The sequence below is a fragment of the Malaclemys terrapin genome, chromosome 1 (genome assembly GCF_027887155.1).
Source record: "Malaclemys terrapin pileata isolate rMalTer1 chromosome 1, rMalTer1.hap1, whole genome shotgun sequence".
Lineage (NCBI taxonomy): Eukaryota > Metazoa > Chordata > Testudines > Emydidae > Malaclemys > Malaclemys terrapin.
Genome location: NC_071505.1, coordinates 295808005 through 295834298, shown reverse-complemented (window position 1 = coordinate 295834298; position 26294 = coordinate 295808005). Strand labels below are relative to the sequence as shown.

General features: G+C 44.9%; 1 protein-coding gene across 1 annotated transcript in view; it reads right to left on the bottom strand.

Moving 5' to 3' along the window:
• The window catches only part of LOC128840062 (histone-lysine N-methyltransferase SETDB2-like), a 95686-nt gene that overhangs the window by 35904 nt on the left and 33488 nt on the right, over positions 1-26294 (bottom strand). The window contains exons 14-17 of the mRNA XM_054033585.1: positions 25501-25589; positions 24237-24351; positions 4518-4570; positions 2437-2569 (exon numbers count right to left, since the gene is read on the bottom strand). Coding sequence (XP_053889560.1) covers positions 2437-2569; positions 4518-4570; positions 24237-24351; positions 25501-25589 — 390 coding nt within the window. The remainder of the gene's footprint in view (positions 1-2436; positions 2570-4517; positions 4571-24236; positions 24352-25500; positions 25590-26294) is intronic.

The window sequence follows — 26294 nt, the reverse complement described above, 5'->3', positions numbered from 1 at the left end:
GGTGCCACAAGTACTCCTGTTCTTTTTGCGGATACAGACTAACACGGCTGTTACTCTGAAACCTGTCATAAAAGTATACAGAATAGTTAACTAAATTCCAATGGCGGAGCCAAATTCTGCCCTTAGTTACACCTAGCTGAGGTCAGAATATGATGTCCAGAATCTTTATTACTGGTGCCGATGTGAAAGGAAGAAATATCCAAGGGTAAGATTAAAGGGCTAGCAGATAGAAGATAGATTTTATTTGCAAACTGAGTAAATTTGTTCTAGAACCACAATAAACCTAGAACCTCACAAGGACATTTTTTCATAGCCAACTCTTAAATTAAAACCCCACTTAATTATTCCTTATATTTAAGACACACACAAGAAGCTGCCATCTTGCCACTTTGATCATGCAAATTATGGCCTTGATCCTGCAACGACTAGGGACATGTTTACCTGTTCGCACTGTAAGGAGTCTGATTCAATTACTTCAGTTGAGACTACTCACATTATATCCAATCTAGCACATGCATAAGTCTTTGCAGGATTGGGCCACGGACTGAAAGACTGCTTTCAGAGTAGCAGCCGTGTTAGTCTGTATCCGCACAAAGAACAGGAGTACTTGTGGCACCTTAGAGACTAACAAATTTATTAGAGCATAAGCTTTCGTGGGCTACTGCCCACTTCTTCGGATGCATATATCTCCTCAATATATGTTCCACTCTATATGCATCTGAAGAAGTGGGCAGTAGCCCACGAAAGCTTATGCTCTAATAAATTTGTTAGTCTCTAAGGTGCCACAAAGACTGCTTTGCCATTCAAAATCATTGGAAGTCAAAGGGTTTCAAAGTTGTTGCGAAACAAGTTCATTATTGTTCTGAATTCTTACCTAAGGTTAAGGCACTTTCTATAGTTTCTAAATTTAACAATGGCTAACCAAAATATTGAACTTGTCTTGAACTCTGAAATCCTTTGACTGCCAGGGTTTTCTTTCAAGTGACAAAACAGATATTTTCAGTCCTGCTTTTTTGTTGTCCTTCCTTCTACTGCCTACCCAGACTCCTGGGCCCTATTCAGCATTGTCCTGTAACTTACGTAGCTAGTTATACCAGTGAAAATTGGATGTAAAATGCTACTATTCTGATTTAGTAACACTTTACAGTCACTTTGCACTGGTGTAAAGTGACTATACAAAGAGCAAGGCAATGAGGAATTGGGCTAGTTTTTACTCTTTCTACATTCCATCCCAACTCCTGTATTACTCTTCTTATTCCCCTCTACCTCAATGCACCAACCATTTGGACAAGTAAAAAAAAAAAATATAACTGTCTGAAGCTCTAATCATTGGAGCACCAGAAGACCATGAAATTGTAGATCATTCACTGCCTTCTGATACAGAGAGGGAAAGAGTTCTCTTTTCTTCTAGAGCACTGGCTCTCAACCTTTCCAGACTACTGTACCCCTTTTCAGGAGTCTGATTTGTCTTGTGTACCCCAAAGTTCCACCTCACTTAAAAACTACTTGCTTTCAAAATCAGACGTAGTGTCACAGCACACTGTTACTGAAAAAGTGCTTACTTTCTCATTTTTACCAGATAATTATAAAGTAAATCTATCGGAATACAAATGAAATACATTTCAGTGTATAGTATATAGAGCAGTATAAACAAGTCATTGTATGAAATTGTAGTTTGCACTGACTTCGCTAGTGCTTTTTATGCAGCCTGTTGTAAATCTAGGCAAATATCTAGATCAGGAATGGGCAAACTATGGCCCGCGGGTCGGATCCGGCCCATCAGGGCTTTAGATCCGGCCCACAGGATTGCCACCCTCATGGCGCGCGGGTCCTGTGCCACTCCCGGAAGCAGCTGGCACCACTCCCATTGGCTGGGAACGGGGAACCGCGGCCAATGGGAGCTTCGGGGGAGGTACCAGCAGGCAAGGGCAGCGAGCAGAGCCCTCTGCCCCTCCCTCCCCCAGGGGCCACAGGGACGTGGTGCTGGCAACTTCCGGGCGCGGTGTGAGGCCAGGGCAGGCCGGGAGCCTGCCTTAGCCCTGCTGCGTGCTGCTGCCACCCCGGAGCCGCTCCAGGTAAGCAACACCGGGCCGGAGCCCGCACCTTGAACCCCTCCTGCACCCCACACCCCCTCCCACACCCCGCACTCTCTCCTGCACCCCAACCCCCTGCCCCAGCCCTACATTCATGGCCCTGCATGCGATTTCCACACCCAGATGTGGCCTTCGGGCCAAAAAGTTTGCCCACCCCTGATCTAGATGAGTTGATGTAACCCCTGAAGACCTCTGCGTACCCCCGGCGTACACATACTCCCGATTAAGAACCACTGTTCTAGAGTAGACAATTATGTACAATGTCCATATTGTCTTTGAAATTTTTCCTTTTGGTCCTTCTTGATTCTTTTAATATTATTCATATGTTAAGAAAAACTCTCACCAAACAATCCTGATGAACTGCAAGATTTTGCTTTTCTGCAATGTACATTATAGCACACTCTTCATCTGCTGGACAAAATGCACACTTCCTTTTCACCATCTTCTCCATTATCTGGAAGTCACCTGGAGAGAGACTGTGGAACAAAACATAAAACTGTTAATGCAACCACCCTATACCAGCTGGGAAGAATACGGAAAGTGTAGCTGGTGAGGGCCCACAGCATTTCCAGATCTAGCCTCGATTCTACTTGCATCCCAGTAAACTTTGTGCCCAGCCACTCTAGCAGTGATTGACTGGCATGAATAAAACATGACTTGCTGAGATAAAAACAGAATAGAAGTTGTCACGTTATTGACTTGAACTGGGATCGTATAGAACATGGTTGCAACCAAAGTCCTGTTGTGGCACCAAATCTTGTATAAAGGGGGTCAAATGAGGTGTCTAAGACAAGGTTATGGTTTACCGGTTATGATTATGCTGTCTATATGTGTATATCAATTTTGTAGTTGAAATTATGAATATTGGCTCTATACTGTCTGTATTTCAAACTTATGCTATGCTTCTGGGAGACATCCCAGACAAGTTGGTGTTAGGTCTGCCTAGCCTGCTTGATGGCCCATTAAAGACCATCAGCTATACAATTGACCCATTGAGAGAAGGCAGATACGCCTTGTAACTCAACAAAGTATGCAGGAACTTGCCCATGTGACTCCAGACTCCATTTTGCTGTAATTTTCCACAGTAAGAACAAGGAGGTGTTCTTATACCTGGAAAAGACTATAAAAGGCTGATGACTCATCTCCATCTTGTCTTCAATCCTGCTTCTTACCTCTGGAGGGACTTTGCTACAAACTGAAGCTCTCAACAATGGACTGATGACCCATCCCAGCTGTGGATGTACTCCAGAGACTTGATTTGAACCTGCAGTTTATTCTATCACTGCTACAAGCCTGAACCAAGACTTTGACATTACTGTATGGAATTGATTCCATCTAACCTCTATTCTAGCTCTCATCTAAATCTTTTTCCTTTTATGAATAAACCTTTAGATTTTAGATTCGAAAGGATTGGCAACTGCGTGATTTGTGGGTAAGATCTGATTTGTATATTGACTTGGGTCTGGGGCTTGGTCCTTTTGGATCGAGAGAGCCTTTTTTCTTTTACTGGGGTATTGGTTTTCATAACCATTTGTCCCCCTAACGAGTGGCACTGGTGGTGATACTGGGAAACTGGAGTGTCTAAGGGAATTGCTTGTGTGACTTGTGGTTAGCTAGTGGGGTGAGACCAAAGTCCTCTTTGTCTGGCTGGTTTGGTTTGCCTTCGAGGTGGAAAAATCCCAGCCCTAGGCTGTAACTGCCCTGTTTTAAGCAATTTGTTCTGAAATGGCACTCTCAGTTGGATGCCACCAGAACCAGCATCGTTACAGAAGTTAGCTGCTAGGGGCTCTAGCAACTGGGATTGGAGGAATGAGAACTAGAATTTTTTCTTGGAAAGCCACTGGTGGGGGCAGGGATCAATATGAAAACTTCCAAACTTGCTCAGCAATACATGGCTCAGTGAAGAACATTTCATGCAGATACCAACAACCTTGCATGGGCTTGTGAGTCACTTCATATGATGTGTAGCACCTTTAGTTTAGAAGATATTAGTCTGCTGCCATCAGCACCTCAAGCTTGTTCTTTCACACATCTAACTGCAGCTGCATTAAAGTATCTGTCACAGTTTAAATAAGCAAAGTAGTACCGCCAACTCCCACAAATCTCCTCCCTGAGTTCACAGGAAAGAAGGAGGAAATGTTGTTTCTTTAACATAATGGGATTATAGAAAAGAGATTTGCAAGTAAAAAGGAGAAAGGAAAAGACAGGAAGGTGAAATTAGATGGTTCCTCAATAACAGAAGGAAGTCAGAGGTCTGCAACCACTGCCACTAAAACATTGTCAAGGCCAGCACCACCCTGGGCAATACCCATTTTCTGTAAACCAGAAATTTTTTAACCCCCTAGCCTTGTTATAGTGAATCTCTATTCTCCTTTTCTGTCCTTATCCTTTCAGTGTTTTCCTTCTCATCCTCTTTTGCCTTACCACATTATCTCATTTTTCTTATCTGGCAGCTGCAATAATTTTTTTAAGGCCATCTGCAAATAAAAGTCATAATTCAAACTCTTTCAGTACAATGTGTCCAGTGTCCCCAAAGACCCAGGTAAGATGTTCATTCAACACACCAGTAATATAAACTTCACTTTTTCTGTTGTCATGCAAATCCCCAACACTCAGAGCCTCAGCAACTGCTAGCTCCCACTAGGTGTGATGTTTCAAGATGCTCTCTGCTGGTGATGTCACATCAGAGAGTGCTGGAGCCTATTACCTGTAAGGATAAAGAAAATCTTGTTTAATTTCTCCAGGACTGTGGGGCTTTAAACGTTTATTTTTAATACATGAGTGAGAGAGAGGCAGCATGGTCAAATACAGCACCAAGAACCAGGAACTCCTAAATTCTAATCCCAGCTGTTGACTCACATTCCATTTGTGACCTTGGGCAAGCTCAGTCTTCCCATCTGTACAATAGAAGCAGCACTGTTCACGTGGTAGAGCACTAGACTGAATCAGGAGACTGAGGGTCTATTTCTGGCTCTGCCACTGACCAGCTATGTGACCTTGGGCAAGTTACTTCACACTCTGTGTCTCTGGTTCCCCTCCCACCCGTTTCTGACTTGTCTATTTAGATTGTAAGCTCTTTGGGATAGGGACTGTTTCTCACTATCTGTCTGCACACTAGGGCCTGATCTCAGCTGGGGACTCTAGGCGCTATCTTAACACAAATAGTTAATAAAAAGTAGGAAAGGGTTAAAAAGACAACGAGGCAGAGATTAAAATACAAAGAGAAGTCACACAAAGGCTAACCACAGTCAAAAATGCAAAAGGGCCTGGATAAAAACAAATGCCACACACAGAACGGATAACAGGAAAAGTGAGAAAAGGGTTTGTGCTGCATCCCTCCTGTTCCTGAATGTTGTCCATTTAGGGCTAGATCCTGGAACTGGATCTGTGTGGGTACATGGGTCTACCTGTGTGGATCCAGTTGTAGGATCTAGCTCTTAGACCGTAAGGCAGTGGTGGGCAACCTGCGGCCCTCGGGCTGCAGTAAGGTCTTTGGGGAGGGTTCATCTTCTCACAGATCTTTGGAGTACACAGATCACTGTTGGGCATTATGTAAATAACAGCACTACCTCCACCTTGCTAAGACTTATGAAGATGAAAATTCCTACATAAATGCTAAATATTATTTGCTAATCTACAGACTGAAAAGCACTTCGCAATAATGTAAAACAATGCTGCAGAATAATAATGAGGATGGCTTTCTCGTAATTGTTCATGCTTGGCACTGGGAGTCAGGAGATCTGGGTTCTTTTCCTGGCTGTGACACAGACTTGCGCATGTCACTTAACCTTTCTGTGCTTCAGTTCCCCCTGTGTAAAACGGTGATAATTATACTTCACAGGGGTACAGTCAGGGTCAATTCATTAAAGGGATATCATCAAACTGAAATTGGTCAATTTTAGCAAAAGGAAGTAAAGCAGCTTTGTTCTATCCCCAAGTTCCTTTGCAAAAATATGTCTTTACTTGTTTAAACCAGTTGTTCATATTTTTGATGTTTTTTTCTGTTACTATCAAAAAACCCCAAACAGGAGTGTGCATGCAGGTACAGAAGTTGGTGTCAGAGTACATGAATGGGAGGAACACACATGTAATGGAAGCACTAGAGCAGGGGTCGGCAACCTTTCAGAAGTGGTGTGCCGGGTCTTCATTTATTCACGCTAATTGAAGGTTTTGTATGCCAGTAATACATTTTAACGTTTTTAGAAGGTCTCTTTCTATAAGTATATAATAAATAACGAAACTATTGTTGTATGTAAAGTAAATAAGGTCCCCCAGTCTGTACATAGGGCCTCTGTTCTTTGTAAGTGTACACATCTAGGAACATTTAGCCATATTAAAACACAGTTTACTTGCACCCAGCTTAACAAGTGATCCAGATCAGGGGTTCTCCACCTTTTTCTTGCTGAGGCCCCCCTCAACATGCTATAAAAGCTCCATGGCCCAGCAAGGGGTGGGGGTGGGGAGGGACTCAGGGCTGGGGGGTGGTGGTGGGCCTTGGGCATAGGCATAGTTTTACTTCTATTTTGGGGCGGGGCAAGGGCTGATGGGGCTTGAGCCAGCTCCACACAACAGGGTCCAGAGAGGGAGCGCCACCTCCACCCCGACTCACTCAGGAGGTCTCCCAGCCTATCTGGGCTGTGGGGGGATGCAACCAAAAAATATAATTCAAAGGGAGATTCAGTTTAAAAAGTTTGAAAACTGCTCAGGGTGCAGGGAGAGGGATACTAGGGGCTGTGTGCTGGCAAAAAAAATAGTTCAGGGTACAGACAGGGGGTAGCTAAGGGCTGTGTACGGGCGGGGGGGGGCTCCCAGTGAGGCTCCCAGCTTCAGCAGGGGGCGGAGCACTGGGGCTCCCAGCTTCAGTCCCCTGCTGCTCCTGGCTTGGGGGAGAGGGGGGAAGGTTTGCTGGCTTCATCCCCACGCCTCTCCTGGCTTTTGGGGGTGCCAGTGTAGTGCTGGGGCTTGGGGCTCCAGGTTTCAGCCGCGAGGCCCTGCAGCCCCCCTGAAAGGACTTGCGGACCCCCGGTTGAGAACCGCTGATCCAGATCACTCTGAATCAGTGACCTGTCCTATTCATTATTTAGCGATCCCCTAATTTTTGTGTCAACCGCAAATTTTATGATTCTGTATTTTCTTCCAGATCATCAATAAAAATGTTAAACAGTATAGGACCAAGAACTGATCCCTGCAGGACCCCACTGGAAACAAACCCACTTGGTGATGATTTCCCATTAAATAATTTTGAGATCTATCAGTTACTCAGTTTTTAATCTATTTAATGTGTACCATGTTAATTTTATATCATTATGCTTTTTAAACAAAATGCTGTGTGGTGCCAAGTCAAAAGCCTTACAGAAACCTAAGTGTATTATGTCAGCACTATTACATTTATCAACCACACTTGTAATCTCATCCTAAAGAGATATCAAGTTATTTTGATAGGATCTGTTTTCCATATACCCATGTTGATTTGAATTAAGTATGTTACCCTTCTTTAATTCTTTATTAATCAAGTCCCATATCAGCCACTCCATTACCTTGCCAAAGACTGATGTCAGGCTGACAGATTTATAATATCTTGTTTACGCGTTTTAAAAATTTTCACATTAGCTTTCTTCCAGTCTTCTAGACCAGTGCTTCTCAAAGTCGGGCTGCCAGTTGTTCAGGGAAAGCCCCTGGCGGTCCGGCCCAGTTTGTTTACCTGCCACGTCTGCAGGTTCGGCTGATTGCTGCTCCCACTGGCCGCGGTTTGCCGCTCCAGGGCAATGGGGGCTGCGGGAAGTGGCGCGGGCCGAGGGATGTGCTGGCCGCCCTTCCCGCAGCCCGCATTGGCCTGGAGCGGCAAACCGCGGCCAGTGGGAGCCGCAATCAGCCGAACCTGCGGACGCGGCAGGTAAACCGGCCCGGACCGCCAGGGGCTTTCCCTGAACAAGCGGCGGACCGGCTTTGAGAAGCACTGGTCTAGACCTTCCCCAGTGCTGCAAAACTTACTGAAAATCAACATTAACAGTCCAGCGAGCTCCTCAGTTGGCTCTTTTAAAACTCTTGGATGCAAATTATTTGGACATGCTGATTTTAAAATATCAAACTCTATATAACATTCTACAGAGATACTAGTGGAATGGAAAGAGTATTATCATCACAATACGATGAGTCTATATCGTTTTTTTCACCAAATACAGAACAAAAATATTTATTGGACACTTCTTCCTTTTCTGCATTATTATTGAAAACTCTATTTCCATCTAGTAATAGACCAATAACATGTCAGGATTCTTTTTGTTCCTAATATATTTTAAAAACTGCTTGTTATTGTCCTTATCTTTGCTGGGCCTAGATTTCTCCTTGTGTCCCTTTGGTTCCCATATCGATTTTCTACAATTCCTAACTTCTGATTTATATTCATAAGTATCAACTTTCCCTGTCTTTTATTTGTTTATATAGTTTATAGCTGCCTTCACGTCTCCTCTAAACTAAGTTGTTTTTTTAACCAGCACAACCTTCTTGCTCAGTTGTGGGATTGTGGCTTTTTGGGCATCTAGTAAGGTGTTCTTAAATGATTCCCAATTATCATTCACATTTTTCTGATTAAATTCTTCCTCCCAACTGATTTGGCTTCTAATTATTTTAGCTTTGTAAAACTGGCCTTATAAAAGGACCAAGTCTATATATGACTGGTCTGGACTTTATTCTGCTTGCAGAAGCTACCATCAATTTTTAGTTCTGTGATCAGTTCCTCTTTAATTGTTAGGACAAGTTCTAATAAAGAATTCCCCCATGTAGCTCCAGCACTTTTTGTATTAGGAAATTGTCATATATAATGTTCAGAAATTCTAAGGATACCCCACATAGGCACCGACTCCGTGGTGCTCTGGGGCTGGAGCACCCATGGGGAAAAATTAGCGGGTGCTCCGCACCCACCTGCAGCCAAGCTCCCCCCCCTCGCCTCCTTCTCCCCCCACTAAGCGGACCATGTCCCTGCTCCTCCCTCGCCCTCCCAGCACTTCCCACCCCCCGCCGCCTAACAGCTGTTTGGCAGCGCTTAGGACTTTCTGGGAGGGAGCGGGGACGCGGCGCACTCAGGGGAGGAGGTGGAGAAGGGGCAGGGACTTGGGGGAAGGGAGTGGAATGGGGGCAGGGGGAGCCAGTCAAGCACCCACTGGGCAGAGGGGAAGTCAGCGCCTATGATACCCCATGATCATGCATTTTCCCCCCTACACATTATAGATAGGTGTGTAAAGAGGTGATCATCCTGTTCCTTATTGTGACTTAGTGGTCTTTAGCAGACACCAACTAATACCCCATCTTGTGCTTTATGTGTTAGGACTTCACTTTCTTCTGAGTTAACAGTGACTCAGAAAAAGGTAATACCATTTTTTATATAGATTGTCATTCCCCTTCCCCTTTTGCCCACTCAATCCTTCCAAAACAGATTATAAACATTGCTTTTAACATTCCAATCATGCGACTCATCCCACCAAGTTTCAGTAGTACCAAATGAATTTATGCTCACAAATGAGCAATTCCAATTCCTCATTCGGTACTCAGGCTCCTAGCATTGGTGGATATGCAATTCAAGAATTTCTTCTCTTTGTGTCCTTTGATTAATCTTGTTCTCAGCATCTAAATTTTTGTGCTGAGAGCTCATATATCCCCTATATTTACTCCCCCCTTTTGCTATTAGTTTAACCCCCGCCTGGCTACTCTAGCCAGTCTGTATCTGAGTCTGGTTCCTCTTCTAGCAAGGAGAGGACCAAAAACCTATTCTGTTAGCTCTGAAATTCCTCAGTTCAATACCATGTGTTGGCCAAGAGTCTGGTTGTCACACTAATACAGCCTCCTCTATTTATTTACTACTTCAATTTTCTGAAATACTGCTATGTAGACACCAAAACACCAGCAGCTCGCTGTTGTTGTGGGACTGTTAAATGCCATATTTCAGAGCCTGGGGGAAAAGGATGCATATGAACTCCACTCAGAGCATGAAGATAACGTCATCACTAGCTAGTCAAAAAGAGGAAATGAAACTGATAATCCACAAAAGTGAAACTGTCTCTGCCCACCTGCTGTTGACTGCACAAAACAAACAAATGGGGAGGAAAACAAAAAATAGAAAGTTGTTTTTTTCTGATCTCTTCCAGTTCTGGTTAATTTCTGTGTCATTTGTAATCACAGTGAGTCAGTATCTTCTAGACTTTGCTGTGGTTTTGAATTGACTGAGTTTCCATGCTGCAGATGTGAAAATTTCTGATTTGTTTTAAACAGGTGTGTAAAATATCAGCCCCATCATTGCAGTAAGAGAGTGGGGGAGTGCATTTGATACCTAGGTCCATGGCAGGATTTCCAAGCTGCTGCATGCCAAGCGCTTTGACACCCCAACGTGGCAGGCGTCATGAAAATCGTGGCACCCAGCGAAAGGTGCGAGGGGCGTTATAGAGCACAGCAAGAGGCGCTAGGGGTGTGTTATGGTGCCCAGTGAGCAGGGCGCTTTGTGGCACTCCGTAAGGGGTGGCATAAAGTATGGCAGGGGGTGCATTATGGTGCATGGCGAGAGCTGCATCATGGCACATGGCAGGGGTTAGAGGTGCGAAGGGCGTGTTGTGGCGCAGGCACCACCCTGGCAAGCTACCTCCACGCTGAGTCCCTGCCAGGCTAGGTGGAGGGCACTGTGGTGGGTATAACGGCCGGTGGGAGGAGGCCTGCTTGGCCCAGGCTCCCCTGGGGGCAGGTGAGAGTCGGTCAGCACATCCCAGCCCCGCCTGAGGGACAGCACGCCCAGCCTGCCCCATGCTAGGGGTCCCTCCCCTGCCAGCCCCACCGCTTGCCGGGAGGCAGGGGCGGAACGGCCCATTCGCTACAGCCGGGGGGGGATGGGAATCAGTCATTACCGAGGGTGCACAAAGCGGGACGCAAGAGGGGACAGCCCGGATCCCGCCCCCCACCCCAATGGTACTTACCACCGGGGGTGGGGAAGGGAGAATCATCCGCCGCCTGAGCTGCTGCTTCTGCCTCAACACAAGACAGGGTCCTAGAAACTCCCGAAGGGGTGGGGGGAAGGAGGAGGGGCCAGAAAATGGGCGTGCCCGGCTAGGAGAGTGTTGGAAGGACCCGGCTCGCTCCCTGGGACTGAGCATGTGCCAGCTATCTGCGCAAGTGCGCATGCTCACTAGCTGCTGCCGAAGCTGTTGAACCTAACGGTGTCCTCGCTCCCCACACGAAATGGGGCCGCGGAGGGGCGGGGTGCGGCTGCGCCGGCTTCCAATCCTCGCGGGCTGGGACGGTCGAGATCCCGGTTCGAATCCCGGGTGGCGCCAGCTGCGATGGGGGCAGCCCGGCAAACGCCGCCGCCCAGGCTCTAGGCTGAGGTGTGGCGCGCTGTTGCCGGGCTTCGGCGAGCTTGACAGGGGCTGGATCCAAGGGCCCCGAAGGCGCTGCAGAGCGGGCGCTGCCTCTGGCCCCCGCAGGGCTGGGAGTGCACGGGAGATCCTCGCCTTAGTGGGATGAAGGAGGCGGATCTTGCCAATCTCTCGGCTTCACGGCGCCAGTGAAATCACGTGCCGGGGGTCCCCGCTCACCTGATGAGGGAGTCACCTGACAGCAGCCTGGACGATTGCGCTGTGCTCGGGGCCTTTGGCCATTTTCCACAGCTCAAGCTGGTGGACGCTGATAGGAAAACCTCAGGCTCAGACAATCATGAGGGGATTTTATTAAATATATGTATTTGGGTTCTATTTTGGTTGCCATCTGGGCGCTGAGCTGGTAGGCTGCCCTTGGTCACGTTTTCAAGCCATGAATGACTGAAACATACTTTTTTGTTTTGTAACTGAGAGCAGCGAGTCTCATTCAATCTCTTGATTTCAGGACCTGGGGCTTTAAAGAAACACACCAAAAATCACAAGATATGTAATGAAATTGTGAGAGTGGCACATTAGGGTGGTCAGTTGGCTCCCGTGCATTACAGCCTGGCTACAGGAATAAGGAGAACGTGGCTTTTCAGTGGCAGAACGGCTGGCTGGTGTTTGCATCTTTGCATTGCAGGCATCCATGGACTCTGCCTGGGGAGGGGCTGGAGCTGCTGAGGTGCAAGAGCTGGAGCTGATGCTGCTTGATGCCCAAGAAAAGCCCATCCACCCCCAGCCAAGACTATGGCTCATATTCAGTAATAATCCTGATAAACATTAGCAGGAATTTCAAATTTAAAGTAGACAAATTAAGGAGTCACACCATTAACGTAGTTCAGCTATGCACACTGGAATGTATGACAACTTGTGACAACTTAGGAACCGCTATACCATCTGTGAATTCTGTGTGTACCTGTACCAAGCAGCAAACTCATTTTGAGTGTGCTGCCCCTTTGCTGCCTCTGTTGTCTGTTTGCCTCCATGGTAGACTAAGGCCTTGTCTACACTACACAGTTTTGTCAACAAAAGTCAAATTTTGTCGACAAAACAGTGGAGGTGTACACACTAAAATGCTCCTCCTACCGATGTAACTACTGTGCTGTGCCGACATAATAAAACCACCTTGACCAGCGGCATAGAGCTCAGTTAAAGCGACACAGTGTCAGTGTAGACACCTCACTAGGTTGTGTCGCCTTAATTGGCCTCCTGGAGGTGTCCCACAATGTCCATCATGACCACTTTGGTCAGCAGTTTGAACTCCGCTGCCTTGAAGGTACACAGGTATGCGCCCCTCCTCTGTTTAAAGGCCTGGGGATTTTTACAATTCTTCCATAAATGCTCAGCTGGTGCCTGGAGCTGGCCCTGCAAAGAGCGGCTACACTGCGTGACTTTTACCGGCACAGCTGTGGTGACACAGCCATGTCGCTAAAAGCTGTGTAATGTAGACATAGCCTAAGATTCTAAAGAATATACAAACTTTTTTAAACATCCCCATAGCTGTTTCATACTCTAGGGCAGGGGTCGGCAACCTATGGCACGTGTGCCAAAGATGGCACACAAGCCGATTTTTGATGGCACGTGGCGCGGGCTGAGCCGCTCAGCCTGCCGCTGCTCTGGGGTTCCCATTCCTGGCCCCTTGCCAGATGGGGTCCTGCTGCCGGTCCCACTCAACGCCCACTGCCGGCCTGGGTGAAGGAACCCCAGGCTGGCAGCGGGCTGAGACCCCGCCTGGCAGGAGCCAGCGGCCGAAACGCCAGAGCGGTAGCGGGCTGAGCCACTCAGTTGCTGCTCTGGGGTTTCAGCTGCTGGCCCCTTGCCAGCTGGTGCCCCCCCAGCCGCAGCCCCACTCACCTTGCTTCCGGTTGGAGTTCCAGCGCAGGCCCCCTGCCAGACAGGGTCCAGGCCTCCGGCCCTGCTCAGCCCTACCAGCCACTTGCTCCACTCACCTCAGCTGCCGATCTGGGGTTCCAGCCGGTTAACAACTGATCACTCAGAAACCTATGTGCAGCTTAAAGTATCCAAATACGTGCCAGACATTGGAAAACTCAGCAAGGAAAAGCAAGGGCAAGGATCACACTAAACTGATAAGATCTGCATTTTAATTTAATTTTAAATAAAGCTTCTGAAACATTTTGAAAACCTTGTTTACTTTACATATAACAGTAGTTTGGTTATATATTATAGACTTATAGCGAGATCGTCTAAAAAACATTAAAATTTATTACCGGCACGCGAAGCCTTAAATTAGAGTTTATAAATGAAGACTCGGCTCACCGCTGCTGAAAGGTTGCTGACCCCTGCTCTAGGGCCTTGTCTACACTTGCAACAGTGTGTAGGGTACACGCAGTGATATGCTACAGTGAAAAGTAGGCTGTGTCCACACAGCTGCATGTGAAAGGCTCTGGCGGGGGAGGAAGCAGAGAAAGTCTGCTGGAACCCTTCCCTTCTACCTCCCCATTACCCAAGCCTTTCACACTGCTGGAGCTTTTCATGGTGGCTGGGAAAGGTTCCGGCAGCAGGGTGGCAGTGAGACACTACGCTGCTAAAAAGAGCAGTGTAGACATGGGAGGCACTGCTTGGGCATATTCAGAGTTGCACAGGATATATACCTTAAGGTTCTGGTGTGTCTGTATTCTATTCACCTAAGCAGTGTCTCATCATTTACATTGCTATTTATACTCAGCTAGCTATTTGCGCAGGGTCTATTCAACAAGCCACCTAGCCTAGTTGTGAACAGGACTACTGTCTCAAACGGATATTTGTTGTTCGGCAGACCAACCCTGGAAATGCATTTCTCCATTGAAAAACCAAGAGACTTTTATAAACTCAATGTCAAATTAGACACCAGTTAAAATTTAAAGAGACAAGATGGGTGAGGTAGCCTCTTTTATTGGACCAACTTCTGTTGGTGAAAGGCAAGATTCCGAGCTGCACAGAGCTCTTCTTCAGGCTGCAAGATTACAGATTAAAATGTAAGGCATTTCTAATGGACTGCAACTCCAATTTCTGGAGGACTAGGTAACTGAAGTTAAGCACTGATAACTCAGGCATTCGCAACTCCCTATCTCAGGCTCACTCCTCTGGACAAACTTTCCTGCCTAGTGTAAAAAGACACTTCTAGCTGCTCCTTTGCCCAACTATTTTTGCCCAAGTATCTGCTTATGCCATTTACAAATCAAGATGAGACCACAATAACTGGAATTATTTGTGCAAATGGGTGATTGTATGTGTTGCAGGAGTTAACAAAATTCCTGGGCATTTTGTTGTCTACAGTTATCAAAACGCGTGCAAGAGCCAAACACGGTCTCCTCGCACCTGACCTGGGGCAACCAACATCTTTGAGGCAGAACTTAGAGACTGTTCATTCTTTCCTTTACATTTTAACCCTCTGAATGCAGTGTTCTATATGCTTATCACAAAACTCAGAGTGATCATCCTAGGATGCATAACCTCAATAAAGACCTGCCCAAAACATTTAATTTTCCTTTCTGATACAGAAGTGAATATATTAATTTCTAGAGCTAACACAATCATGGTGGTACCAAAAACCATTTGGTGGTTATAATCACTCCATGGCTCAGCAGCCCACTCACTGTGCTGTATGCATGCTCTTCCAGACAGACCAGGTAAGCATCCTGGACTTCTCCCAGAGCTATTCTTTGTATTGCAGAAACTGAGGGAGAAGGCAGCTGCCACAAACTGCAGTATAAGGCCCTGGAAATACAAATGATAAAATTATTGTAGGAGAAATGCCAGCTTTCTATTTATTTTTCCTGGGGCAAAAAGGAAATGTTTTTTAATTACTTGTTTACAAATTAATTTTTACAAAATAGATTTAGGGACAAATTCTGCCCTCCTGTGATAAAACCTGATGGATATTGACTGAGCCAAAGCTACTTCAGTGGTTCACCTTGTAGAATTTCTGCCAAATATTCCCTCAGGAATGAGGATTGGGGTGTGGGAGCATTTGCTATATGGAGCTCTCATGACAATGGTAGGGTAGCCATGCCACTGAATGGGGCCAGGGCCTTCCTAGGTAGGTTTCAGGTGTGGGTGGGCAGATGGAGCCTGGCTCTCTAGGGGTTTTTGGGAAGGAATCTCTTTCTCTGGCTGGAGAGCTAACTGGATTGTCAACTCCAAAAGTTCAAAAATCAGAGGATTGGCCCCAAAATAATATTTTCTTTTAAAATGTTCTTTGATTTTTGAATTTCCCCTGCCAACCACCAACCTGCACGTGAGAATTGTTGCCAACGTTCCAAGTTTTTAACGAGTAAGGTGATTTTGGCCCCAGCTAAAGGAGCTTTCACACCAGGGAGCCCAACCCAGATCTGGGCCCCATTGTGCTAGGCACTGTACAAATGCATAGTAAGAGATGGTCTTTGCTCTGAAGGGTTTACAGTCTAGTGCAAAGCATAGCGGTCAGTTTGACTTGGGATCTGGAATTGGGACTAACCAAACTCATACAGAAGCTAGCTAACATCCATTAGATGGAAATATCTTCTTAATCCCTCCTGAAGCTGGGCAGAACTGAAGCCAGTTCTCAAAATGGCATCCTCGGTACAGTGTGACCTCTCGCACTGTGCATGGGAGGTCATGCTGATTGGGCTGTTCTCATGCTGGTGGTGGCATTCCAGTAGCACTGGAAATGAAAAGTATCCAAACACTTAAATGCCAAGTGGTCTTTTGCAGGGGAGGAAGTTTGGGAAGCCCTGCTATAACTCGTTAGCAATGCCCTGAGGCATCAAATCCCCATTAATACTCAAGTTACAACTAGATTTCTGGAAAGATAAGTTTATTACATCAAGTTCTGACCTTTTAGGAGCTTATATAAGCAGGATCTGGAAACAAGATTTCCCACACATTGCACTCCATTTCAAATACAATCTAAGGGTTTGCCTACATGGAGAAATTGACCAGCAGTTATTCCAGAATAACTAATCCACAACAGCTTCCCATGAGGACCTTCTATTCCAGAATAAAAGTGTTTTTATTCCAAAATAATTAGGGCTCGTGTATGCAGGAAAGTATTTTCAGGATAAGCTGCTCTATGTCAACACACACCAGTGCTTTTTTCAAAGGATCTGGTATCTTTTTACATTAATCTACTTTAGAAACAGATTAAATATATATTGGAATGATTTACCCCAGAATAAGGTTCTATGTGGATGCAGCTTCATTTCAAATTAACTGTTCTGCTTCTAGCAATCCTCCCACGGCCATCCCACACTGCACACCTGGGTTGGCCTGTCTGTTTACCTTTGTTCCATAAACTGTTCCAGGGTTATGGTCACCAGCTCTCACCTCCCTGTTTAAGTACTGGCACACAGCCTGGTGTGGCTCTTTGTGATTCCAGATCATAATCAGTTCACACGCTCACAATCAGATATTATAGTAGCCAGGCCCTGTGCTTCCACAGGGACCTATAGGGAGGTACTGGCCTTTGCTGGCCTCTGGGGAGGGGAACATGTCCAGTCCCATCTTCCAACAGTCATGGGAATGCCAAGACATCTGAGCAGCTAGCAAAGCAAATGCCCACCATCAATCCAGCACCTGTACAGGGGTTCCAAACAAAGGAGAACTAAATTGGAAAATGTATCATGCTGAAGGAAATCTTCCCTTTCACTCTTTAGTCTTCTCCCTCTCAAAGGGCTGCAGGATGTGGCTAAGTAGGTTGGAATGTTGGCCACGGTGTTCTCCAGCAGAGCTGTCTGTATCATTTCCAATAGCTATGCCTGCATGTCCTTTCCTTTGTGGATGTGCTTTAGCCTGTTCCTTGTTTGCCTCTTTCTCCTATGTATCATGCTGAAGGAAATCTTCCCTTTCACTCTTTAGTCTTCTCCCTCTGCTGGCATGCAGCTCTGGGGCACTAAACTTGTCCTCCTTTGTCCCCTTTCTGCGCCCCCAGAGATTTTCCAGACATTCAGACAATGATAATATTCCTGTTTGTGCAGTGTATTGAATGCTAGGAGAGCAGAGAAAGAACACAGGTCGTTCTAGTCTATCAATGCTAACAATGATAAAATGTTGCTTTTTTCTTTATTTCGGGATGCCATTTCCTTGGCCTTTTCCCAGTCTGGGTGAGCTTGGAGATGGTACGACATTTTCCAATTTAGTTCTCCTTTGTTTGGAACCCCTGTACAGGTGCTGGATTGATGGTGGAAGAAACAGCAGGAGGGGCCACACTAGTAATTGCATGTGCATCTCTACAGGCTGTCCTTACGATGGAGGATGTTATCTTGAGGTATGTCCCTAAAAGGCAGAGAAGGATCTTGTTCACAATGGTAAGGGGCAAACCGGAAAGTTATGTTGTGCTGCTATATACCGGCATGGTTCCCCCACCCAGACCAGATGGTGCAGGAGTGGAAGGGCAGCCCCAAGAAAGCTGCATTGCCTGGCAGGGTGCCTTTCAATACAGAGCACTATTTCTGCCTTAAGTTCTCTGTGATAACACTAGCAGATCAGCACAACATGCACTGCAAAATGTTATACCAATAGAATAAAAACCAGCAGGATCTTATTAAGAGGGATAAGGCAAAGATGCCACATTTATTGTAAATATACTGATAAAGCAAAAGATAAAAGTAAACAACGTTGTTTGACTACTTATTTCTTATACATACACACATACATATATATATATATAGAGAGAGAGAGAGAGAGATTCATTCACACAATCATTCATTCAAGTTCTGTATAGGTGTTATAGTTACCAGCCTAGAAGTTGCTCATGCCAAGTTACTGGCCAGGTATCTTGGTCATGAGGATGGAGCCGAGTCTGTGTCAGGTGCACCTGATGCTCCTGGAGGCTGGCAGCAGAACCAGAGACTCAAAGTCATCAGTCTTTAGAGTCCATTCTTATAGGAATTAGTTCCTATGTTAGTCTATGGGAGCTGTTTCATCCTGCTGTTGCTGACTCAATCAGCAGATGGCACATTCCTGTCCAAAGTGGCACATTCCTGGTGGCTTCACACTGTTCCAAGTTTGTGTTTCTCATCCTTCCAGGTGATGGGGTGGGTCCCAGTTTACCCTCCGGGGGTTTCTGGTCATCCACTTGACACATTCTTCGGCCGATGGATACTCCTTTTCTAGGCTGGCACCTCCCTAACCATCCATGTATATCAAGCATTCATCAGCATACATTCCATCCCTTAACCATATTTTAATTTACTGTCTCCACCACTTTCAGAGTGTGTGCTAATTCATTTGAGACTCCCGGCCCTTTAATCATAGAGGGTGGGGGTCTGTCCTAGGAGCAGTTGAATGAAGTGAAAGTCACTTAACAGCTTATAGTGTTTGTTTACATTGTATCAATTACTTCAAGAACAAAGTCAGTTAACTTGTTTGTAAGTTTTACATAGTAGTAAAATATCTTTCACAGGATAGATATAATCAATGGTTTCTACAGACAGTAGCTTACAAGTTTTAACAGAAGACCCAAGAGATTTTTGTACTTGGTGAAACTGTTGGATTTTAAAGTGTGGGGGCCAAATTATGAGGGGGTCACTGTCTCTTGGGGGAATCACTGTTAGTACCTTCTTTAATATCCCTACAAAAATACACATTTTTTTTGAATAACTGTCCTGAACCCAAACGGTTAACAATGCTGACGTTGTGATTAAAAATAGCTGTGAATGCTTTATAATTGCTGTGCACTTTGAACTGTCTCTAGCCTAATTTGGGCAATTTATCTCCTAAAATGTAAAGATAGGTAAACGCACAGGGCATTGATAAACTGTCTGCTAAAGTGCTCCTTCTCTAACTATTGCTTCAGTAAACATACCCACCATGCAGTGGGGAAGGGGCATTAAGCAGAATGGGAAAGGAGAGGTGTGGGAGGGGGCTGGCACATTTGGCCAATGATTATGGGATTCAGTATTTCACAGAAATAAATGCATTAGAACTTGAATTCTCCAGCACAGGCACTGTTTTGAGCACGGTAGGGGGATGGGAGGAGGGGAATGGGATACAATAAAAGCAGAGTAGGCAGAGAGGGACTCCTAACTTTCATCTGTGTAACATTCCCCAGAGCTGAAGAGCTCTGTGTAGCTCAAAAGTTTCTCTCTCTCAGCAACAGAAGTTGGGTCACTAAAAGATATTCCTCACTGTCACACACCTTATCTGCATAACATGGCAGTGACCAGAAAAAAGCTGTTGTTTAAATCCCCCTATACCATTGGTTCTCAAACTTTTTTACTAGTGACCCCTTTCAGCCTCTGAGTGCAACCCCCCTTATAAATTAAAAATACCTTTAAATATATTTAACACCATTATAAATGCTGGAGGCAAAGCGGGGTGGGGTGGAGGTTGACAGCTTGCGACCCCCCCCTTGTAATAACCTCATGACCCCCTGAGGGGTCCCAACCCCCAGTTTGAGAACCCCTGCCCTATATGGTTGTATTGTAGAATAGCACAGATTACTTACTGGAAGAGGCTCTCTTCCAAGCACTGTCAGGCTGGGTCTTGGCTTGGGATATGGGGGCCATCTCTGGCCCTGGCTTGGGGTTTTGTGTGCTGAAGAGATCCTGGCTGTCCAGGGCAATTTATTTTTGCTTGGGGTCCCGTTCAGGGTCTGTGGTTGGCTGGTGGGTCTTTGGTGCTGTCCAATGTATGCGAGAGTTTGGTGTTGGGGAGGGGGTCTCCTTGACAAAAATGCAATCCAGTGCCTCACAGAAGGCACAGGTAGTGCAACTGTTGCTGGAGGCCTTGTTGATGTGTCTGGCATGTTTATAATCCTCCCAGAGCTCTTTTGCTTTGTTGTGGCAATGGGATGTGTCCAAGGAGTGCCATCTCTCCATTTGCTTTGCTAGCTGCTCAGATGTCTTGGCATTCCCATGACTGTTGGAAGATGGGACTGGACATGTTCCCCTCCCCAGAGGCCAGCAAAGGCCAGTACCTCCCTATAGGTCCCTGTGGAAGCACAGGGACTGGCTTCTATAATATCTGATTGTGAGCGTGTGAACTGATTATGAGCTGGAATCACAAAGAGCCACACCAGGCTGTGTGCCAGTATTTAAACAGGGAGGTGAGAGCTGGTGATCATAACCCTAGAACAGTTTATGGAACAAAGGTAAACAGACAGGCCAACCCAGGTGTGCAGTGTGGGATGGCCGTGGGAGGATTGCTAGAAGCAGAACAGTTAATTTGAAATGAAGCTGCATCTACATAGAACCTTATTCTGGGGTAAATCATTCCAATATATATTTAATCTGTTTCTAAAGTAGATTAATGTGAAAAGATACCAGATCCTTTGAAAAAAGCACTTGTGTGTGTAGACATAGAGCAGCTTATCCTGAAAATACTTTCCTGCATACACGAGCCCTAATTATTTTGGAATAAAAACACTTTTATTCTGGAATAGAAGGTCCTCATGGGAAGCTGTTGTGGATTAGTTATTCTGGAATAACTGCTGGTCAATTTCTCCATGTAGGCAAACCCTTAGATTGTATTTGAAATGGAGTGCAATGTGTGGGAAATCTTGTTTCCAGATCCTGCTTATATAAGCTCCTAAAAGGTCAGAACTTGATGTAATAAACTTATCTTTCCAGAAATCTAGTTGTAACTTGAGTATTAATGGGGATTTGATGCCTCAGGGCATTGCTAATGAGTTATAGCAGGGCTTCCCAAACTTCCTCCCCTGCAAAAGACCACTTGGCATTTAAGTGTTTGGATACTTTTCATTTCCAGTGCTACTGGAATGCCACCACCAGCATGAGAACAGCCCAATCAGCATGACCTCTCATGCACAGTGTGAGAGGTCACACTGTACCGAGGATGCCATTTAGAACTGGCTTCAGTTCTGCCCAGCTTCAGGAGGGATTAAGAAGTTATTTCCATCTAATGGATGTTAGCTAGCTTCTGTATGAGTTTGGTTAGTCCCAATTCCAGATCCCCAGTCAAACTGATCGCTATGCTTTGCACTAGACTGTAAACCCTTCAGAGCAAGGACCATCTCTTACTATGCATTTGTACAGTGCCTAGCACAATGGGGCCCAGATCTGGGTTGGGCTCCCTGGTGTGAAAGCTCCTTTAGCTGGGGCCAAAATCACCTTACTCACTATCAACTTGGAACATTGGCAACAATTCTCATGTGCATGTTGGTGGTTGGCAGGGGAAATTCAAAAATCAAAGAACATTTTAAAAGAAAATATTATTTTGGGGCCAATCCTCTGATTTTTGAACTTTTGGAGTTGACAATCCAGTTAGCTCTCCAGCCAGAGAAAGAGATTCCTTCCCAAAAACCCCTAGAGAGCCAGGCTCCATCTGCCCACCCACACCTGAAGCCTATCTAGGAAGGCCTGGGCCCCATTCAGTGGCATGGCTACCCTACCATTGTCATGAGAGCTCCATATAGCAAATGCTCCCACACCCCAATCCTCATTCCTGAGGGAATATTTGGCAGAAATTCTACAAGGTGAACCACTGAAGTAGCTTTGGCTCAGTCAATATCCATCAGGTTTTATCACAGGAGGGCAAAATTTGGCCCTAAATCTATTTTGTAAAAATTAATTTGTAAACAAGTAATTAATAAACATTTCCTTTTTGCCCCAGGAAAAATAAATAGAAAGCTGGCATTTCTCCTACAATAATTTTATCATTTGTATTTCCAGGGCTTTATACTGCAGTTTCACTTGCACACATATCAGTGAACTTTTCAGTCGTGGCATAGAGACTAATCAGTGATTTGTGTTCTCCTGTCTGTGTACACAAGACTCATAGCTGAAAGTTGTTTGGCATTCTGGAGTTAAGTAGACCATAGTTTATTCTAACATATGCAGCCTTATGTAAATGAAGCCCCCTCAATGGGTTGAGGGAGAGGACAAGCCCAGCCTCCCTCCTGTATAGCTTGGTGAATATCACAAAAGCACTCACTAAAAAACTGTCCATGACACGTACTGTCCATGACACATACTGTCCAAACATACCCATTCCCAACCATTTTAATTTAAATGACTTCTCTCCACATTCATTAATCTAATATGTGTCATATAGTCTACTCCTGTGCCAGCCTTCTGCATTCTTCACACCATAGGCAGGAAATCAAACAGCATTTTTTTTTTTTATCAGAGGGGTAGCCGTGTTAGTCTGTATCCACAAAACAATGAGGAGTGCGGTGGCACCTTAAAGACTAACAGATTTATTTGGGCATAAGCTTTCGTGGGTAAAAAAAGTGGGTTTTTTACTCCTCGTAGCATTTTTTTGTATAGTGGACTGGCTGTGAGGCATCATCTTGTTCTACCACCTGCTAGCAGAAACAGGGGAATCTTTATTCTCCACTTGTAACTGCCTCGTGATGTTCTAGCTGCTTTATTAGTCACAGCTGTCTTTACCTAAATACTGTCCACTTTGGCTTAGTATTAGCAACATCTTGCGACTGGTGTTAAAGTTGTCCCTTTCAACTTGAAAGGAGCTTTTTTTACAAGTCTATAGGCAAATATCCCTCTTAGGAAGGTTATCTTTGAAGATGCCTTTTTCATTATAGGATTTTCTGTTAGATTCTTCCTCATAGGATAGCTGTAATTAGGAGATTTATTTTCTTCTCATCTTCTGAAACTATGCAGGTCTTGATACCTCACTGAGTTTTACTTTACCTACTATAGTAAAGTGTCTCACTGCTGTAACTCACTCACTGTAGAAAAACATTCTGTTTCAAATTTAGGCACAATGGTTTCCAACAGAACCTCTCTCCCCTTCTTGAGCAGCACAGCCAATGCCCGATTGGTTTGTAGTGTTATGGAATGGCACCTAGCCACACAATAATTAAAGTTGCAATGGAGTTTCTGTTTACAGCTGCATTTTCAATTTGCTGTAAAAATCTAGATGGCTTAGGCAGGCTACCTTGAAAAAGTATGTACAGTATCAGGAGCAGGGGTACAGTATGTGATGCAAATTTGAGGTCATTCAGTCAAGGTACTACCGAGATAGAGCAGGTCCCACAAATGACCCATTTTTAAATCACCAGATTCTTATAAAATTTTTTGTGCACAGTTTAAGAGCAAACTGTGACAAGAATTCACACAACACTGAAATCCCTGAACTTCCCCTGGACCAGAAACAGCTTCTTGCAAGTCATTAGTTGAAAATTATTACATATATTGTTTAGCTCTACAGCAAAAAGCAATTTTGGCTTAAAGGCATATGGTGCTGAGAGCTGATTCAGAGCTAAAGTACTCAGACCATAAGTTATTCACTCACAAAATACCTTGATGCCTAAGGGAAGGTGCATAGACCCAGCTTGTTTCATACTTATGAATCATAATAGACTATAACTTGTGCTAAATAAACTGTAGAAGATGCTACAAGCAGTCAAACACAGCAGATCTTTCCATATTTTCTCCAGAAGTTCCAATCAATTAAAAATAAAAAATAAAACAAATGACTGAGGCTGCTGTATAAACGTTGCTTTATGTTTTATTAGATACAATGCCACTCACTTCCATTTCTGAATGAGAAAAAACAAGCCCAGAGCAAAGGAATAGCCAAGGTACAGTTTTATGCGTTTGCTTATGACAAACACGTTTCTTCTGCTACATACGAAAAAGCAAGCAGTGGCACATTTAAAAATAATCAGATTCACACATCTCATCAGCACAGGCCCTTTACTTGAAAGGGATTAAATTAGTCTAGGGCACAGGCTTGTATGAGTCCACTGGAGAATTGTAATTCTGTGCACACAGTCTAGTCCTTTCTTGCAAGTGAATTTCAAATTTACATGGACATGGTGGTAATTGTAAACATTTGTCTATAATATTTTTTTCCTACACTTCTGAACCCCACACTGACAGGAGATCTCTGTCTCTGGCATGCTTCCAGCTTCATAACCATAATCCCACGTGAGTTCGGTTCCAGCTTTCACATGCCTAGGAAACAAAACCACTGTCAGTTAATATATTAGTTAACTGAATCTACCTCTGTACTGTGTTTGCAATTTGCCACCAACTACTTGTAGGGAGTTCCTGAAATAGTGGGGTGAAGGGTGGCACAGAGAGAGCTGTGAGGGGTGCAGGTGGGAAATGAAGGAATGCAACCAGGAGCCCCTGCTGTGTGCAATGTGCTCTGCCTCAGAAGCAACAGTGTGTGCAACCACCTTATGAATGTTCTATTAGAAAAACCTAGGATGTGCTAAGACTTATCAGGTCCTGGGATCTGGGTTGCAGAGGTCAAACACAACTTTCTCTGATGTCTACATAAATTCAGTTAAAAATCAATATAAGTGTCTGAATGGCAGTAGACGTAGTCTAGTCTCACTAACTATAGCGTATCATCAACCAAACCCTGGAATACCATACACTGGATATGGAGATCATCATGTCTACATGGCAAGGAAAAATCCACGGCTGGCCCATGCCAGCTGACTCAGGCTTGCAGGGCCGTTTCATTGCTGTGTAGATTTCCAGGCTCGGGTGGAAACCTGAGCCCTGGGACCCTCCCACCCCATGCCCGTTAGTATACACAGCAATGAAACAGCCGCACAGCCCGAGCCCCATCAGCCCGAGTCGGCTGGCACGGGTCTGCCGTGGATTTTTCTTTGCTGTGTAAACATAGCCTTTGTGGCCTGCAAGAATTCCTGGAGGATAGGTTTTAATGGAACCACATTAGCTCTTTGGAATGATTCTGTCTAAGGACTGCAAGACCTAGGGTAATGGCAAGTTCCTCATGCTGTCTCTCTGAGCCAACCACTAGGAGAATATATTAAAAGGAACAATTATTTTTTGTGCAGTGAATAGAATGCTTATAAATGGTTGTCAATTGACAGTTCTGAAGACAAGTCCCATATTTCCACAGAACAGGTACAGCACTGGAAACTTTCCCCACACAGCACTAGAAAAAATCTCTCTTGTGGTGATAATGTAGTTTAGTTCCCTTACCCATTCAGGCCTTGGTCTCTGATGAGATCACCAATAAGAATGTGGTTTTTGTCATCGGGACATTTGTCTACTGGAAAATAATGCAATACTTTTCTAACCGTTTTGCTTTGAATGAACATAAAAAAAAAAGATAGTTCCAACCTGTTTGTGAAGAATGCCACCCAAGGGAAATTTCTGTTGTGCGTCTCTACAAAGACACTCTGTACAAAGAGATTTGGGCAGCAGCTATGCTGTGAAACAAAATAATTGATTTAAAATTAATCAGTAGGATATTCAGTCTCTGGCTGTAGAACGTTTATATGTTTTTTTCCCCAAAACATTTGTAACATGCTTAAAAAAAGAGAAGAGACATCCCCACTGCCACTCTTTCATCACCCGCGTTTAACACGCAGCAGTTTTTGCTATAATTAGGTCACTTCGAGGGAAGGAATATCTCCAGCATTTCTAAAATAACAATTTTGTCTCGAAAAATCACGTTCTTTTGTCAATCTGCACTTAAATAGTTTATGGTGAGATTTTTCTCTCTCATTTGACACAGGAACAAAAGTCATCACCATCAATAATAAATTAAAGATGCTGCGCTGTCAGATAAGAGAGCAATCTTTGGGAGCACATGCATGAATAAAATAATTCCAAACGTGTGGAAACTGCCAGGCAGAGGTGAGGCGTGCATACAGTTAGGGAGGGTTGGCAGGATTCTATTTACATAGTTAGGTACCAGTAAATATTGATTTCATCTAACACACAGAAATGGACGAAAAAACATCCGTCAATGGCTGCCTCTCTCAAGCCGAGTGCCTGCAGGGATCCAGTGTCAATGGTCCTGCGGCCATGCAGGGAGCCATTTGCAGCTCTGCTGTCACAGAGTACAGGAGCTGTTCAGCAGCAGGGAGGCCTCCTTGCAGCCCAGGCCAGGGGTCTTTGCTCTGCCCCAG